This window comes from Balaenoptera borealis, assembly GCF_965194805.1.
Source record: "Balaenoptera borealis genome assembly, chromosome: 6".
Taxonomy (NCBI): domain Eukaryota; kingdom Metazoa; phylum Chordata; class Mammalia; order Artiodactyla; family Balaenopteridae; genus Balaenoptera; species Balaenoptera borealis.
Genome location: NC_138863.1, coordinates 29,476,708 through 29,496,643, shown reverse-complemented (window position 1 = coordinate 29,496,643; position 19,936 = coordinate 29,476,708). Strand labels below are relative to the sequence as shown.

The window sequence follows — 19,936 nt, the reverse complement described above, 5'->3', positions numbered from 1 at the left end:
ACATTTAAAGAAATTTTGCCATTTGCAGCAACATGGACAGACTTGGAGGGCGTTATCCTAACGAAGTAAGTCAGACAAAGACAAATACTGCATGGTATCACTTATATGTGGAAGCTAAAAAATACAACAAACTAGTGAATACAGCACAAAAGAAGCAGGCTCACAGATACAGAGAACAAACTAGTGGTTACCAGTGGGAAGGTGGGTCAACATAGGGGTGTGGGAGTGGGAGGTACACATTATTGGGTGTAAGCTAGACTCAAGGATGTGTTGTACAACATGGGGAATATAGCCCATATTTTTAATAACTGTAAGTGGAAAGTAACCTTTAAAAATTGTATAGAAATTAAAAAATTAAAAAATAAAACTAACTGCATTAATACAAATAAAAAAAGAAATGGAAATTTTAAATAAAAATGAAATAATCTTTACTTTTTGTTAAAAATCATTTCTTTATCTAACCTTCATCTATTTTATTGTTTTCTGTTTTTTTTTTTTTTTGCTTCTCATCCAGTCTTCAGCCATTAATTGAATGAGTGAAGGAAAGTTAAATCTACAGGTTTTCACATGTGGAAAGGCCTTTTCTTAGTGTCTTTGCTGGTCTCATGCCATTCTCTCCTGCTGCTAATATTAATTACTTTGCAGATGGCTCTAATTGACCCAGTAAAAGAGCCATATCTGTGTTCGGTCCTCAGGCCCTAAAGACTTTGCAGCTTCTGAAGACACAAATGCAGTGCTTACTCTCAGCAATTCCAAGTGTGAGTTCCTGGTCCTAGGGTGCCCTTTCCTTCAGAAGTTCCAACTCCTCTGCTTAAATCTGTGTACTGCCTGGTCCCAATCCTGCCTTTTAAGCACCATCTGCCCGTGACTTATGCCCTGGCCACTGGACTTCTATCCGTACCCTGAATATCCTCCCTGGCTGCACACCCTGGTTCCTGTCTATGTGACCTGCTCTTTCCTGCCTGTGTTTCCCTGTCTCTATTCTGTCCTGAACCTGCCCTGGCCCTGCTTTCCTGATCATCTTAGTTGAAATTAATTTTCCCTTTGGGGCAGCTTGATGGTTTACTATTTATGATATTAGGGTACATGCTGTCCTGTCTTATTTTAGCTGTGAGATTATAGTCACCTTGAGGTGGGGATTGCATTTTGTTTCTTTTTCTGTCCTCACCCCAACCTCCATGTGAGGGGACGGAGGCAGCCGGGCCTGACCACTGCTCCCAGGGAGGTTAGTGGTGGTTGTCAATGCCTGTGACTCTTTTCTTTTCCTGGGCCTGAAATTAGTCATTAATTAATTAGTTAATTAATTCATCCCCTTCCTAAAGAGCTATGTTTCTCTTCCTTTAAAAAAGTATAGCTTGTATTGTGGTTTCTCATTTTAAAAGGCAAAAGTATGTTCATTGTAAAAACTTTAGGAATTATGGGTAAACAAAAGGAAGAAAATAAAAACCTTTGAAAGTTCTACAGGAAGCAATAGCCTACTATTATATTTGTGTGTATATCTTCGCAGATTTTTTTTCTATATGTGAATATACACGTATAAACATACTTTTAAAAAGTTACCAGACAACATCATAACATTCTCCATTAGCTTTTTTCAGTGAATGATGTGAACATCTTTCCCATGTTTCCAAGCATCTGTTATGTAAAAGCACATTTAAACCTACTCGCATCTACATCACCTGCAGAGAATAGCTGTGTGTGTGTGTGTGTGTGTGTGTGTGTGTGTGTGTGTGTGTGTTTATTTGCTCTTGTCTAGCTATTTCCTCAGGAAACCTTTATAAGTAGCTCTTATAAGATTATAAAAACTTATGGATTTAAGGTGAGCATGCTTTCAGGGCTTGATGGCTATTGGTAAATTGTCCCCTAGAAAGACATATTAATTCATTTTCCCCACAGTAATGTGTGAAGTGCCAATTTTTCTACACTCTTGCCAGATCTAGCTACTATTACTCATTTTTTATTTTCTGAGCTGATGGGGGAAAATGGTCTCATATGGCTATTTTAATTTACAGATGTTTTATTACTAATACAATTGTAGATTTGTATATGATTGATCACCGTTAGTATTTCTGTTTTCTTTTTTCTGTGAATTGCATTTTGTACATAATATTTTGTGAATCATCTGCCCATGTCCTTTGCCTACGTTCTATTGGGTTGTTTGTTTTTATTTGTTTTTGGCTCCTTATGTCAAAAAATAGCAACCCTGTGTTTTTCATATACTTGTTTTTTCTCGTTTGCCTTGCAATTGTTTATGGTATTTTTAAATTTAACTTATAGAAATTTAAAAAAAATTATGTAGTTTTATCGGTTATTAAAAATTACTTCTGGGTTTAAGATCATGCATAAAATGGTCTCTGCTTCCTAACATTCAACTATATTTTTATAGTAAGTTTATTTTAAAACATACATTCCTTTAAAGCATATATTATTATTTGGTATAAGATCTGATGTAGGGATCTAACTTGCCCAAAATGTTTAGTCACTTGTCCCAAACCTATTTATTCTCTTCTTTACCAATTTAAAATGTCATTATTTTCATATGTTACATTTTTTATATGAACTTGAATCTCTGGACTTTCTGTTCTGTCCTTTGGGCTGTCCATCTAATCAGGCCAGTGCTCTGTATTTCATTTACTGTAGTAGTAATATGAGGTCCTATTGTTACTCCTCTTTTGAAAAACATGTTTGCGTTGTCATAAACATTTATTCTTTAAGATGAACTTTAGAATAATTTCATCAAGTTAAACAAACTTTCTGAGATTTTGTTTGGAATTACATTAATGTTACAGAGTACACGTACATCTATACATATATGTGTAAATATCCGCATGCATAATACATATATAACATTTGTTGCCACTGTTGTCATTGTTAGTAGAAACTTTCCCCCTGGATTATTTCTAGGTTATTTTTGCTTGTGCACATAGAAATGTATTTTGCTTTTGCATATATATCTTATAACTGGCTATCTTACTTAATTCTTATTATTTCTGGTAGTTTTCCCATTCATTTCCTTTTTACGCTTTTGACTATTTCATGTATACCTGGGAAGGATGGACACTGTATAAACAAATGTACACTTTTTCTCTATAGACTGAAAAATGAAAGAAGTAGGGAGCTCTTGTCCTGGGAGATGGCAAAAACTAGACTTGGAGGAGAGTTTTTTTCTTCGAGACAAAGTTACCAGAAGGCAAGACTGATAATAGATCCATATCTATTTCTCTACTATTTTACTGCATGTAAAGCCTTGTTTGATAATAGTATAAATAAATATTGGGCAGATCAGAAAAGAACCTATATTAGCAATATTCAACAAACTATAATATTCATTATTAGCTTTGAAAATGGTGCACCAAAGCATTTCAGTTATGCATAACTGTGTTCAAAAGATATGCTATCTTTATTTGGATTCAGTTTTCCCTGCGTTTAAAATTGTTTTTGTTTCATGACATATGGGGGTAAAATTACCCATTTTTGTGAAAGTAACTACAATTCTATCATAGAGGAATCTCAAAATTACTGGTATACTTATAGAGATGCTGGCAGCCATGCTAGGAATGTGTTAGCCACTTCAAGTGGTATGGCTTAAAAGCTGGGGAGGAGAAATTAGACATCTTTTATTTTTGTGTAATTAAAAATGTCTCTATTGATGCTACTTCCTCAGAGGGGAACTCATAATTGGCTCCTCTTATCGGCTGATCAGGTGGGGGTCCTCAGCTTTTACATCACCTCAAGTTCATCCCTTATTTCTCCCCTAATTCCTCTTCTCTCTACTGCCCTACCTATTAACTTGCAGCCCTGCCTATGTTTCCTATTCTTATTATATTTGAGTGTTCTTCACTGTATTATGGTGCATGGGCCATCACTTATGAGTGCCTACACATTAAAGTACTGCAACCTCCTATGTGGTTTAGGAACTCATTAAATTCCTGTCGTGACCCTCAAAGAAGCTTACATCTCTACAAGCTGCCTGTGCTAGGAGTAGTCTCCACCTCCGGCTCTGTTCCTATGAAATATGCCCACATTCCCCAGCCCTTGCCTACCACACCATCTTTGTTTGACTTAACACCAAGCCTCAATTCAACCTATAATTACTTTCACCCATTTAACGTATCATTTCTACTCTCTTAAATCTCAACCTCTCCATGTCTACAATCTTTGAACACAGCTTTAAAACTCTTACTGTATTGTCTACACTCAAAGGAGTGTATATTTCCTAGCTGAAATAACTTTTGGCATACAAATTATTTTAGGTGGGATGAGTCTAACTTTTTCTTAAGACTTGAGAGAAGTGGTGGTTGAAGAATCATCTTACTTTTTAAGTCTGTTGTGTTCAAAAAGGAAAGCAGTGTAAGGACAGTAGGATAATAGTAAAGTTACAAGCTTCTGCTTGTATGAATGTACTAGTTTAAATTCTGTGTCTCTCCTCTTTACAACTTAGAGTAATTATTTAATGAATTAAAATAGTTATGTGTATAAAAGGAAAAATGTGAAGCTTCTAGTGGGAAGAGGGGGCAGGCATGGTGCTTCGTTGTCCAACGCTGTCATCCTTGCTGCCCCATGAAGTTGAGAATCTCCATAGTGCTCAGCATTTGTTGTCACTAAATGAATGAATGTGTTACCAAGCCAGATCCTTGGACTCTTTAATCAACAGAAATTGGTAAGAGGGCAGATGACTACATCTTGTGGTCCAATGTTTGCCATTCCTAGTAGTCTTCCTTAGAGCTCAAGGCCCTGTTCTCTATGTCATCCCATTCTGAACAATTTAGTTTGTTTGATTAACCCACTCACAGCTCGCCGTGACCGGGATTGTCCGAAAGAAGGCATATAGTTCTTTCTTTAAAGTAAAGGATTCAAGTTATCTTCCAAAAAACTAGAAGTCATTCACTCTTCTTGGTTAATGACTTTTCCAGGCACTAGGGATTCTTGGTAAGTTACTTTTCCAATTACTCAGATCCTTGGCTTTTTCATAATGAGCCTCCTTGGAGGAATGTAAGATATAAACTTTTGGAGTTTTGACCACCTGACTATTCATGTACCTTCTTTCATTAGACACATAAATCTCAAACTCAAGGACTCCAACAAATATTTATATAGGCAAAACTTCGCTCTTTGTGTGATTTTCCAATGCCTAGATCTTATAGAAGTTCTCTTTGTATATTTGCTGATGACTCTGAAATTCTTTGAACATAAATTTCTAAAACTTTTTTTGTGAAAGATGCTGGAATTAGAATCATTTAGACCATGTTTCAATAGTAAAGATGAAATCTGAGAATTAACACTGTAATATTTTGTCTCTTACCCACATTATGGTCTAATGCAATTTGAGTGGCTTTCCTAGGAAGCTCTTCTCCAGTCAGGATGTAGGAACCTAGGCTGCATTCACCTTGTAGCTATGCCATCTAGGGCATGTGGCTTCCAAGGCATGTGACTGCCAGGGTTCCAGGGAAGAGAGAGCTTGGATAATCAAGCATGGATTTTAATGGTCAAACTGGAAGAATAGACATTACTTCCCCCCATATCTCATGAGCCAAAATTCAATCTCTTGACCCCAACCTAACTGCTCTGAAAGCTGTGAAATATAGTCTTACTGTTCTAGGAAGGGGAAGATGAAATGGGATTTGGTGGATATGCAGCATTATTTCTGCCACAGTCCCCTTCATTGATCTGACTCTTGGCTCATTTGCCATGTTTTAATAGTCTTGCCATTCTCCTGCTCTTGGAGTTCAGCATCATTAAGGTGCTTATACTTGTTCTTCATATGCTGAGTAAAATCATATTGTCTAGTTCAAGTTCTTTTCACTACCTTTGTGATATAGATTCACCATGAAGGCAGTGAGCAAGAGGGTTCCATAACAATAATCAAAAGAGAATTTTCTTATTCCAATTCTTCCACTCTCTTTCACCTTGCTTTGAACTTCCATCCTACATTTATCTCCTTACTTCCCAAGGCCACCTCTCTTTCACCAGATAACCTGCATGAGAAGGACTGTAGTAGCTGGGTGTATAGCTTTTCTGTAACTTAAATGACTAGAAAAAGGATGTTTATTTCAGAACTTAGAATGTTCAGAAATTCCTTTTCATCAGTCCCCCCAAGTTATCAGACAACTCAGAACCAAACACCCAACTGGCTGATCAAGAAGGTACAATGACTGTTTATACTCGGGACCATAATTGCTAAATAGATCAGTATTGGCATGTTAGAACATTGTATTTCCAACAGGAAGTTCTACTAGGGAAACTACAGAGAGCAGAGGTGGAGGAAGGGCCTTGGAGAACATCTGCAGGTGGAGATTGCCAGACAACTCATCTTCAGGCCTACAGAGATACAGATGACCTGTTCCTTTTCTGCAGGGTGGAGCTGGAGACACACCACCACACAATTAGCTATTCAGTTCTTCCTTTCCAGTGTTACTTGCCCCTCACTGAAAAGTCTCATTTCAAAATTATGTTAAGATTTTTGTAATTAGATTACATTTCAGTTGACATTAATTCACTTTCAGGAAGATTACAAATAATATTCTAGGATGAGATGGCGAATCTCATACATTTGTACTGATTTGCTTAGTTTTGGTTTCAGAGAGTTGCATTCTTTTTTTTTTTTTACTTTTTTTTTTTTTTTTAATTTTACTTATTTATTTATGGCTGTGTTGGGTCTTCGTTTCTGTGCGAGGGCTCTCTCTAGTTGTGGCAAGCGGGGGCCACTCTTCATCGCCGTGCACGGGCCCCTCACCATCGCGGCCTCTCCTGTTGCGGAGCACAGGCTCCAGACGCGCAGGCTCAGCAATTGTGGCTCACGGGCCCAGTTGCTCCGCGGCATGTGGGATCTTCCCAGACCAGGGCTCGAACCCATGTCCCCTGCATTGGCAGGCAGACTCTCAACCACTGCGCCACCAGGGAAGCCCCAAGAGTTGCATTCTTCATCCCCACTTCCCAGCACATGGTATGGGCCTGGTGTATAGTGGATGTTGGAAGATGTTTGCTCACTCAGCAAATGTTGATTAAGCATCTGCTATGCACTAGACGTTATGCCAGGTGCTGGGGACACTGTGATAAGTGAAAGAAACAGTTTTAAGGGAAGAATGGTCAGACAGGAGGGAAGGATGGTGCAAATGGGGATGCGGTGCTATTTATAGGAGGTGGGAGAGTAGAGTGTCTCTGTGAAAGGGAAGATATGGTCTTATGTCTATCTCTGTCTGTCCTAGAAAAGTAGCTATTTTTCTTCTTTAAGATTCTCAGGGCTTCCCTGGTGGCACAGTGGTTAAGAATCCACCTGCCAATGCAGGGAACACGGGTTCGAGCCCTGGTCTGGGAAGATCCCGCATGCCACGGAGCAACTAAGCCCTTGCGCCACAACTACTGAGCCTGTGCTCTAGAGCCCGCGAGCCACAACTACTGAAGCCCACGCACCACAACTACTGAAGCCCATGTGCCTAGAGCCTGTGCTCTGCAACAAGAGAAGACACTGCAATGAGAAGCCTGCGCACCGCAACGAAGAGTAGCCCCCGCTCGCCACTACTAGAGAAAGCCTGTGTGGGACCCAACGCAGCCAAAAATAAATAAAATAAAATAAATAAGTTAAAAAAAAAAAGATTCTCAAATGCGTGAGATATTAGATATAGGTATGTCCATGGTGGGGAAAAGGCCCTTGAAAAGAGAGAAATACGATAATTAAAGTGACCTTTATCCATTTGGTGGTTAATGGTTAGAATGTTTTTATCTGCTTTTGTAATTACAAACAAAAGTTGGGGTCTAAAATAACCTTGTTTTCAACTGTTAGACATGCTCCAGTGATGGTGTGGTTGAGAACTTTGAAAATAATGAATTACCTGTAGAGAGAGGTAATTAAAATGCAGTTAGTGCCACCTCCCTGCCTCTTGGTGTTGCAGAAAGATTCCTCAGAGAAATGTTGCCAGCAACAACCCTGTTTACGTACATTCGCAGTGCTGACTTCATTAACTAGAACTGAAAGACGTTTCTGTATCTTCTCAGGTATTCTCAAGTCTAGAGAGCTAAGAACTCTCATTACTTTTACTATTATTGAGATTTTGAAAAGGGAATGAGTAGACGTACCATAATTTATTTCAAATGTAGAATCATCAGTAGACACACATTTGATTAGTCATTTCAGTAGGAAAACCTGTCCAAGGTACAACCACCTGCTTTATTTCCATGTAAAGGTTGTCCTTTTCCTCACACAGGAAGCCAGGCTGGACCAGGCACACACGTGGCTCCCAGTTATTCTGTTGACTGGCTCCAAGCCTCCTCCAGCCCTCCGCACTGGGTCATTTTAGAGCCACATCGGGTGCAGCTCTCAAAATGATGTGAAATCATTGGGTCCTCCCATCCTTCTGTTAAAGAAGCAGTGGCAAGTTTTCCTAATAAGAAAACCTACTACTAGGCAGAATTATAGAAAATAGAATGTCAGAGCGAGAGGGACCTGAGGCATCGTCTGCTCCAACCCTTTTGCAGAAGAGGAGATGGAGGCCTAAATGCAGGGCACACATCCAGCTCATTGTAGAACCTACTGTTGTCCTTCAGTTACCATTAGGGTTAAATGAGTTCTACCTTTATAGTCCTTAGAACAGTGGCTGGGATGTAGTAAGTGTTCAGTCAATGTGAGTGATCTCTTATAATCATTATTTCTAGTGGCAGAGCCCAGACAGGACCCCGGATGTCCTAACAATCCAGAGCTGCCTCGGAGGCACATATTTCTTATTTCCCACATTGTATAGGGAGAAATGTGTTGGAAGAAGCTGAGTTAAAAATAGTGACAGCCGCAATGCCCGTTACTGGGCACATACTCAGCGCTGAGTTCTCATGTGCATGCTTTCATTTAATCCTCTTGGTGTGTATGAGATTCACACTCTTTGTTGTCTCCATGAGACTCATGTAAAGGCTGAGTTGGGTAACTTGCCCACAGTCACACTACTAACAAGGAGCTGGGCTAGGTTTTAAACCCCACTCCGACTTCACAATCTATATTCTTAACTGTTATTCTTTATTCCAGGAGTTAGCAAACTATGGCCCGTGGGCCAAATCCAGCATTCCTGTTTTTGTACAGACCTCAAGCTAAGAATGTTTTTTACACTTTCAAATGGTTGAAAAAAATTAAAGAAGAAAAATTTCCTGACTGGTGAAAATTATGTGAAATTCAGATTTCAGTGTCCCTAAATGAGGTGTTGTTGGAACATAACCGCACTGCCTGTGGCTACTTATATGATAAAACAGCAGAGTTGAGTAGTTGTTATAGAGACCCTGTGGCTTGAAAAGCCTGAAATATTTTCTATCTGGTCTTTTCTCTGTGCTCTTCCTCAAAGATTGTTTTGAGATCCCAATTGTTTAGAGCGTAATTGTGGGATTTATATAGAGCCTGTCTTCTCCCGTTACCTGCCTTTTTCTTTGTTCCATATTAATATATCAATCAAATGATGAATGTGTGTATAAAAGGAGTTCATCTTTAAATTATTTGTATTTTATCTTTTTTAACAGACGGAGGAATGATTTGTTGCTGGTTAACATTTGAGACTCTTGATGATAACCTGTTCTGTCCTTACTGTGGACCGGAGCCCTTTGTGCTTTACAAGGCTCTCACATCCATTTATTGAGCTGGTTATTTTTAAACCTCCAAGTGTCTCAGATGTGGAAATCACTCTATTTTCTTTCCTTTGTAGTGGTTTGCTGTCTTCTGATTATGTGGAGATTCACTACGAAAATGGGAAACCACAGTACTCTAAGGTATGGTCAATAGCATATGGACATCCTGTAGTATAAATATACTTAATCATAGAACTGTTCATTGCACACTTCATTGTTTTGTTGTCTATCTCACTAAAATCCTCTGGCCTCTTATACAAGGCTATTATTTTTAAATTTAAAATAAGTTTAGGAGAAATTGATTAAAATTTTAAAATGTTTGAGATAACATTAGAGACTCCAGCCAATAAAGAAATGATCATTGTTTTGGTTATACATACAGTATCTTGCGTAAGTGAACGGTATCAAGAGCTCTCCAGTTCCATGGCAGCACTAGGCTTATGGGCAGAGAAATTGAATGACCAGACTGGGTGGGCTGTTAGAGTGACTGTTTAGTCCAAGGGACTTTGGTACCCAAGAAGGACAGAGGACAGATGGGGAAAGGAAGATGTCGGGAACATTCTCCCTCTCCATCTTCACAACAATTCTCTGAGGTGGGTATTATTATTCCTGTTGCTCAAAGGAAGAAATTGAAGTGGAAAGAGGACACATAAGCCTTCTCAAGACCACCAAGCATTGTAATATAAATGCAGTGGGGTGCTTGATTTCCTTCATTTGGAGGTTAACTGTTCTCTTCCTGGAAGATCAATAAGGAAAAGTGGGTTTAGATTAAAACAAGAGAGTGAGATTACTTGTATGTAAGGAACACAGTTGATCTCCACCAGTCAGGGTGAAAATCCCTGGAATGGCTGCATCCAGAGACTCTGATTTGTAAGAAGGCCACAGAGTGCCATTGAGCCTAAGCGGTGTCCATGGGTGCCATGGGAATGGGACACAAACAGGGAAACAAAAGAAGGGGGGAAACATTACTGGGTTTTTTCTTTGATTGCTAATGAGCACTGGCACAGAAGTGGACTTTTCATGTGTGGGTTTGTTGGGTTGCACAGTGTGGAGACCTGGGCTTGTCAGTCTGATAACCTCTCAACAAGTATTCATAGGTGGTGTGAACTGAGATTACTGCCCAGGGGTCATGGCATTTCTCAGGATTTATAACTGTCCAACTAACAGTTGGGACGTTTGTAGTTCGATGTGCGTTCCAAACCTTTGAATTTTATGCCCTAGATTAAGAACTTCCATATATTATTCTTACTAGTCTGTCAGTTCTCACCTTAGGCTGCATCTGGGGGGTTGTTGAATCTCCCTAAAAGTTAATGCTGTGGAAAGTGAACAGAAATGCTAAATCAAGCACGGGAACAGTGCTGCCTGGCATTTGTACGAAACAAAGCTTGTGTCAGCTGTACCAGTGCTGTGAGCACTGCAGATGCTGAATCATGAGTCTGGAGAAGAGAAGATTGCATGAGACCTTTACAGACTCAGCAAATGAACCACCTTTGCAGGCTGCGGTAACCTGATCCAAACTTCTCACTAAGAAGGTCTTTTTTTTTTTAAGGAAATGAAATAGCTAATTGGCCTTCAGAGGTCATTTGAGGTCCCAAATGGAGGCCTTATCATGAATAAGACACGTCAAATCTTGCAACAGTTGTAACTAAAACTTAAAACAAAGGGTATTTTAACTCTGACAAAAGAAGTGTTCATTGCAGTTTGTTTTTGTATTCATTGCTTTTTTCATATTTATGACCCATTTTCTCCAAACAGTTTATATACCCAAACTTACTTGCTTTATATGTAATGAATGAATGGTAACAGTCTGTTTTTTATGTGTATGTATCTATACAAACACTCCAAAACCTGAGATGATATGGTACACATTATCTTGTGGGAGAATTTTTTAAGCTAACAATATTATAAACATTTTAGCATGCATTAAAAATTCTTCTAAACTTTTATTTTTAAAAAATGTATCATATTGTTTCCAATTCATTTGCTATAACTTGTTTAATCCCATAGTGATAGACATTTAGATTGCTTCTACTCTTTCACTGTACAAATAACTTTAAGGAAAGGCCTTCCAGATACATTTTGAACACTTCTTTAATAATTGATTAAGGATTAATTTTGAGAATGGAATTTTCTGGGTTAAAGAGTTGGTATAGTTTTAAGGCTTTTGCTACATATTGACAGTTTTTTTTTTCTGAAAGTTTGTATAAATTCATGCTCCTACTACCATTACATACACATTTTTAAAAGCATGTTTTTGAACTTCACATTGCCTTCCATGTTGTTTAAGAAAATCTTTGTATCAAGTACCAGAAAAGAAAATCAGTATGTAAGAATGGCTAGATTAAATAAACCTGTTTTTACACCCGTGCAACCTTTCTTCCAAAGATCTCAAACTATTTAGACAAAAGTACATGCGCGTGCACGCGCACACACACACACACCATTATTCACATGACTAGGGAGGAACAGAATCACTAATAAGCTACTTGGCTTTGAAGTGAAATCTAAATGTGGACGTTTAAAATATTCTGGGAATTAGAGTCGAACAAAATGATGAACCACACTTTGGAGGAACCTGTCTAGGTCTTCCCATATCACAACTATGAAGCCCCTACCTAGTTCCCACTTCTAGTTAAGAAGAGGCTAAAGTCTTAGGCTTTTACTTTTATTGGACGAAAGTGGGCTAAATGGGCTTCTTTCCTTGTGAAGCAAATACAGGAACTGGAGAGATCAACAGGTTAAGTAGGCAGTATAGAATAGGTGCCAGGTATTAGTAAACGCACGTGGAAGAACTTTCCTTCTGCACCAACAGAGCAATAGCTTTTGTTAGAGTTCCTAGCACAGTGCTTTGCACTGAGTATGTGACAAAACAACTCTGTTGATTTGTTGGTCAACTTCGTTGATGAACCTATTAAAAATAAGCTAATTTTTAGTGTGTCAGTTCTTCTACAGGAGTTAGGCATCAGTATGATGGTATAATAGTTGTTTTCAAATTTTATGTATTTCTATTAAATCCCTTTTAGGTGAACCATTAACTTTAAATGCTTACTAATACTTTGGTTTCTCTTCTTATGAAAAGAACTGCCACCTGGCCAACAGTGTAAGACTGAATAGATAGATACAGTACTTCTGTCCCTACTTCCCTTTATTACTCTTCATCCTTATGGGGTGGGGAAATCGTCCTTTCCCAGCTCTATTTTCTCACCCTGGCTTCTTCCTGACCCCTTGCTCCCTCTTGCCCAGGGAAAGAAGAGCGACTTAACTGATGGGAAGGAGCTGGGCACGGCTACATAGTCCTTTCCTCCCTTTTTTGGGTGAGATCCACCTCCCTACAGGAAGAGCACATTTCCTCTACTTGTTCTCAGTTGTGCAGTGGCAGCCCTTGTGGGTGTGGGTGGGTTGGGGGAGGGTGTTGGTTATCCCATGTTGTCTGTCCCTTGGTGGGTAAGTCTGGCTAACTTAGGGGGCAGCATTAGTAGGCCCACTGGATTCTCAGCTGATCCTCTCCTCCAATGTAGCAACACTAAAACTGAAGGTGATATTTTGATCCCTATTTCACCTTTGTCACTCCCTCATTTGATTTTAAACTTGGATGGGTACCACTTCACACCCTCTAGGATGGCTGTAACCAAAAACATGGACAATAGCAAGTGCAGGCAAGGATCTGGAGAACTGGAGCCCTCATATACTGTTGATGGGAATGGAAAATGGTGGATCTGCTTTGGAAAAGAGTTTGGCAGTTCCTCAAAAAATTAAACATAGAATTATCTTGTGACCCAGCAATTCTACATCTCGGTATATATCCAAGTGCATTGAAAATGTATGTCCAAGAAAAAATTTGTACATGGATGTTTATAGCAGTGTTATTCATAATAGCAAAAAAATGGAAACAAACCAAATGTCCATCAGTTGGTGAATAAATAAACAAAATGTGGTCTATTTTTCAGCTATAAAAAGGAATGAAGTACTGATTGATACATGCTACAACATGGATGAATCTTATAAACATTACGCTAAGTGAAAGAAATTAGTTGCAAAGGACCACATATTACGTGGTTCCATTTATTTGAAATGTCCAGAGTAGGGAAATTCATAGAGACTGAAAGTACATTAGTGGTTGCCAGGGCCTGGGGGAGGTTAGGGAGGTATAAGGAGGAATGGGGAATGACTGCTAATGGGCAAAGGATTTCCTTTTGAGGTGATGAAAATATCCTGGAATTAGAAAGTGGTGATTGTTACACAGCCCTGTTTTAATATACTAAAAACCACTGAATTATACTCTATAAAAGAGCATCTCAAAATAAAAAACTTCTCAGGTAGGTAATGGGAGTTTATCTACCCACTGTCTCAACAAACGTAAATCCTCTGGTCCTTTCAGATTGGTCTTGTCACTTGGACTCATGAAGAAGCCATTCTTATTTATCTATTAAACAGATATTGATTTCACTCACTCTGATCTAGTCACTGATCTAGGGGCTGGATGTGCATTAGTGAACCAAGCAGATAAAAATCCCTGTCCTTGTGGGTTCTATATTCTATTCTCGCCTTTGTTCTTTTGTCATTTTAATCACGTCTACCTCCTAGAATGTTTTTTATGCTTTCCATATTAAATCATTACCATGGTTCAGCTCAAGCTCACTTCGTCCATGAAGGCTTCTTGGCAGGGATTGTTGTCAGAGGGAATGGGCTTCTGCGGGCAAAGCTCCTGACTGGGAGGCTAAAAAAATTCCCCAGGAAATCAAGAGAGCAGACCACACTGGCTCCTCACAAAGCTATTTTAAATTTGAATAATATGATTTGTGTGAACTATTAAAAATATATATAGCATTAAAATATATATAGTACAGCCAAACTGTTCTCATACCTGAACATGTTTTTCCCCTTGAGTTTAATGAAGGTAAATAATTAAACTGGTGTTTTGCTCTCAAGTTGTCCAATTCTCTGAAATATTTTTTTGTATCCTTATTCTGTAGTATTCAAATTCAGGTACATGTGTCCCATTATAGATTTTTAAAAATTTTTATTTATTTATTTTTGGCTGCACTGGGTCTTCGTTGATGCGCGTGGGCTTTCTCTAGTTGTGGTGAGCGGGGGCTACTCTTAGTTGCAGTGCACGGACTTCTCATTACGGTGGCTTCTGTTGTGGTGGAGCGCAGGCTTCAGTAGTTGTGGCACGCAGGTTTAGTAGTTGTGGTGCATGGGCTTAGTTGCTCCGCGGCATGTGGGCTCTTCCTGGACCAGGGCTCGAATCTGTGTCCCCTGCATTGGCAGGTGGATTCTTAACCACTGTGCTACCAAGGAAGCCCATAGATTATTAAAAACTTATTTCTTTTTTTGCAACCAGCCCAATGATTTATTAAATAGATTGATATATCATGCTGGTTGACAAGTTTGAAGTATTTAAAGATATGCATATAGAATAATCACTTGAGTGTAGTGTCAGAGTTTTTAATTACCATATTCAGAACCTGGAATATCATAATATACACACTTGTGAGATGTGGCCTGTGGAGTTTCTTTTCAAATGTTTATCCAGATGTACAGGAGTTGATTGAAAACATCAGTTCCTGGTCACCATGAATGCCCAGGTTTATGAGGGTTTCTTAAGCAATGAAGATAATAAGAATTGGCTGATTGAACTTTACTGAAGCAGATGAGATAATTAAACAGACACAAAGGTGGGGCAATTTTAAAATAAATTATATTGAAATGATAGATTCTGTTTCCAATAGGTTCTATTTAAAATGAGTAAAATCAAAGGGGAAGGTGGGGGAGGGATTAATTAGGAGTATGGGGTTAAAATATACATACTACTGTATATAAAATAGATAACCAACAAGGACCTACTATATTGTAGCACAAGGAACTATACTCAATATCTTGTAATAACCTATAATGTACAAGAATCTAAAAAAGAATATAGATAGATAGATAGATAAACTGAATCACTTTGCTGTACACCTGAAACTAACACAACATTGTAAGTCAACTATATTCCAATTTTAAAAAAAGAACAAAAAAAGTGAAAAAAATAAAGTGAGTAGAATCAAATCATTCCTGTCATTCAGTCAATAATACCAGGGAGCCAAATCTTTTTTTTTCCCTTGCCAAGTTATCACTAGACTCACAGAGCTGTTACACATCTGATTAGGAAATGTGTTAAAGGATGCACATGACTTCGGTGTTTCATTATTTGCGGGTGTTGCCTGATGGTTTCCAATGGGGTTGTTCGAGCATTATCTGGCTTGTGGGATTTTATGTGGAAGTGGTGGGCTGAGAAAGTTGGGGAGCATGCTTACTAGGATTTTTAAGTTCCTTTGACTACCCAGTAATCTTCATTTATTAGATGTTCCATTTTTGTTGAATATAAGTAACTGACTGACAGTTTTTAATCTGAAAATGCTGATGCCCATGGAGGCACACATAGACTTGTGTCATGTGCTGAATGAGCCCTTTTTGGTTCTCCTGCCTGCTGTTTACCTAGTCACAGATCTGTGATCCACTCATAAGTGGTGATCTCGAAGGGTCTGGCCAGCACTCTTGAACTATCTGAGGCCTTCCTGATTGGAGAAAGAAACACTGGAGCCTGAAGTTGTGGGATTTAGTTTGGCTTTTTGCTGTCTTTGGCAGAGCCTTTTAGCACATTGTGAGTGTCTTCCTATTTGTGCATAGAGATAGCAGTTACAGTGAGACAGTGAGGGTTCCAGATGGCTAGCTCCTTGGGTGGAGGCACCCCCAGAGCTGACTACTCAGTGTCTTCGTTAACGAGGCCCTCTGCAAGGGGCCCCTCTGCAGTGACCCGCTCCTGTCATCCTGATATCCAAGAGGGAATACGTCTTCTTAACGGGGATTTATTTAATATGAAATACCCGAAGATGTTACTTTGTAGTGGTGTTAACAAAATGCTGCATAATCTGGAGAGTTGCCAAACAGTATTTTTCTGGTAATGCTTTCTCAGAAACTTGGTATAAATTTAGCAATAAGAAACTCAGAAAATCCTCTAATGCTACTAATACTAACACTAAATTAGAACCTGCCAAATTGCTTAGAGTGCTTAATATAATTCCACAATTTAGATATTAAAGCTTTCTTATGATGACAAACATCAGGGATTAGATGTTACCACAAATATCATTTAAAGTCCAGAAAATATGGTGATCCACATCCAGATATACAGTGAACCAAACAGTTCCCTTCAGATAATATTCTGCCTTAGTTAAAACAGGTACCAATGACCTTTATACTGAGAGAGCATCAACCTTCAGCAAGTGAATGAAACTAAAATCTAAGAAAGGACTTGGAAATATTTTCTGGGGGGAAAAAGATTGTTTGTAGGAAAATCTAAAAAACAGAGCTTTTCTTAGAAAGGTCAAGTAAATATGACAGTGTTTGCTGTGTACTTCTAACAATCACCTGACTTAAGATAGCCTTTTGGTGTGACACAAAGTGCTAAATAACTGGTTTCATGGAATTTACAGTTACCTATGGTTGTTTTTAGAATCATGGGAAGAGTCTGAAATTTAATTGGCGAGTATTGACCTGGATTCTCAAATTACTGAAATGTGTGATACCATTTGTGCTTATAAGTTCCAGAGTTGAAAATGCAAATAGAACTTGACATATTATATAGAAGTGAATATTTATATATAGAGTTGCTCTTTGAGAATGGAAAAGCAATCCTTTACAAAATAGTAAAAATATTATAATACCAATTTTAGAAACCAACATTGAAACTGTGTATTATAGTTACTAAAAGGAAACAAACTGAGTTGGTTGGGGAGTGGTCATTTGATGTGTGGGTGAATCCCTTTAGGCACTTAAATAGCCTCTGAGGCTATTGTAATACAGTTTAATAAGCAGTGATCAAGATGAATGTAAATCATTAATAAAAAGTCAAAGTCAGTATTCTCTTTAAGGAATTTGTGATTAACATATACACACTACTATATATAAAATAGGTAACCGACAAGGACCTGCTGTATAGCACAGGGAACTATAGTCAATATTTTGTAATTACCTATATGGGAAAAGAATCTGAAAAAAAATGAGATATATATATATGTATAACTGAATCCCTTTGCAATACACCTGAAACTAACACAACATTGTAAGTCAACTATACTTCAATATAAAATAAATAAATAAAAGAAAACAAATAGGAAGCTTCTGGTTAGGCAATGTGGATTCAGTACTTATATTTATCTCAATTTCCTGGTAATAACCCACTCAAATAACAGTTAAGGAATTTTAAAAAGGATGTAAACTCACAAGGATAAAGACAAGAGAAGAGAAGACAGTTGACCAGAGGTGTCCATAAAATTGTAGGTGATAGAAAGCAGACGGATGAGGAGTAATTGTCTTAGGTTTGAGTTTTTTCTGGCTTTGCTAAGTTCCACTGGGACAAAACCAAGCAGAACAAAGCCAACTTGTGTCCCTGCACCCAGAAAGCCCCAGGAATGGAAGGTGCCAGAAAACAGAAAGATTGGTTGAAAGTCTACATGGAGAAGGTACTAAATTCCTGATCTACTCCCTACCCCAGATAGATAGGCAGCCATTCCTTCTCTACTCTGGTAGAAGAGCTCAGCTTGTAGAGAAAAATGGAAACGAGGGGGGTTATCAGAGAAATAATAGAAGTTTCCCAGAACTGAAGTGCATGCATTTTCTTTTTTAAAATATTTTAATGGATATATTATTTATTACCTGCACTGCCACAGGCTCAAATACGTTTCATGAGGAGTCTGAGGTTTTGTTTTTTTTTAATTTTTATTTTATATTGGACTATAGTTGATTTACAATGTTGTGTTACTTTCCGGTGTACAGCAAAGTGATTCAGTTACATATATTATACGTATATCCATTCTTTTTCAGATTCTTTTCCCATATAGATTATTACAGAATATTGGGTAGAGTGCATTTTCTTGATTCAAAGGTGCCACAGAGTGCCCAGTGCAATCAGTGAGCAAAGTCCCCACTGAGGCACATCCTGAGATTTCGTGAAAATGGGTGTGAATAGAATTTCCTACAGTCTTCTTGAAAGGGGAAAAATAGATTGTATAGACAATGTCAACAATTAGAATAATTTCCAGTTCTCAACAGCAACATTAGAAGCTTTAAGCCTGTGCACAATGCCTTTGAAATGCTGAGAGAAAATAATTTCCAATCTAGAATTCTCTACCCACCCACAAGATCAATCTAGTGTGAAGATAGAAAAAGGGGTTTTCAAACATGCAAGTTCTCATCAAATTTATCTTCTACAAACACTTTTTCAGCAAATTACCAGGGGATGTATACCTCCAGGAAAGGGGACCATGAATGGAGAAGACATGGGATCTAGGATTCAATACAGAAAGGGGACAAAGGAGTTCCCAGGATGGTGCTACAGACAAGTCCTGTAAAGTAGCTGTGCATCAGGCCCAGCAGGAGGGTGAAGCAAGAGGGGTGTCTCCGGGAACAAAATGGATGTGATAAATTACCTGATGTGCTTGACCATACTAGAAGAGTTGTAGATAATGTTTTAGATAATAGGGTCTATGTACGTGCTAAATACATGAAAAAGCAAAGAAGAAAATAAAAGTTCTCGAAAAAATTTAAAATGGAGCAAAAAAGACAATGTAATCAGAGTGGCACAGCTATGAACAATATGTGCATAGTCATAATACAAACACTAAATATCAATTTAACCAAAAGCCTGTGATGTGTGTTGGAATGTCTGGGGGGCGAGAGGGGATTTCAAGATTCTATATTAGGAAGGTAATCTCTAAAGTGAGATAAATCAGGACATAAAAGTATAAATATTCCATTCAGAAATACGTTGGTAAACAACAGAAGAAACAGCTAAAAGTGTTAAAAATGTGTCGGTGGTGAGAGAAAGCGACAGGAAACTGCTGTGTTTTTTAAAACAGTCCTCGCAGTTACTATTTGCCTTTGAAAACTAAGTTCATATATTATTTCTAAAAAAATTAAAAGACTGATTTTAAAAGGTAAGAAAGCAAATCCCCAAGCTTTGTGTAGTTTTCCATAAAAAAATGATTCTAAACAGCCCCTTTGGGGGCCTCTCCTCAGTGATGTAGAAGACTTTATTCCCTAACAATGTCTGGTAAGTGTCTACTCCCTCACATGCTTAGGAAAGGTATATAAGTTGTTCCAGTTGCATTGGTGTCTTATTCCTCTGTTAAAGGCTTTTCTCCTTCGTTACATTGAATATACACCTGCTTCTTATGAAAAGTTGAAAAATTGCCTAGTGCTCTTTGAGATTTCCTATCAAATAGGAGGAGTTTCTAGGATCATCCTTGCCTTTCTTTTTTGCTTTACAGAATCATCCCAAAGAGTGAATCGTGAT

At 38.3% G+C, this 19,936-nt stretch overlaps 1 protein-coding gene and 1 long non-coding RNA gene across 5 annotated transcripts in view; one reads left to right on the top strand and one right to left on the bottom strand.

The window, feature by feature from the left end:
• Window positions 1-19,936, bottom strand: part of LOC309631140 — a 283,441-nt gene that overhangs the window by 128,121 nt on the left and 135,384 nt on the right. The window lies entirely within an intron of this gene.
• Window positions 1-19,936, top strand: part of ADAM23 (ADAM metallopeptidase domain 23) — a 166,080-nt gene that overhangs the window by 79,385 nt on the left and 66,759 nt on the right. For all 4 annotated transcript variants that reach the window (XM_082397056.1, XM_082397055.1, XM_082397057.1 and 1 more), the window contains exon 4: window positions 9,675-9,738. In XM_082397056.1, coding sequence (XP_082253182.1) covers window positions 9,675-9,738 — 64 coding nt within the window. The remainder of the gene's footprint in view (window positions 1-9,674; window positions 9,739-19,936) is intronic.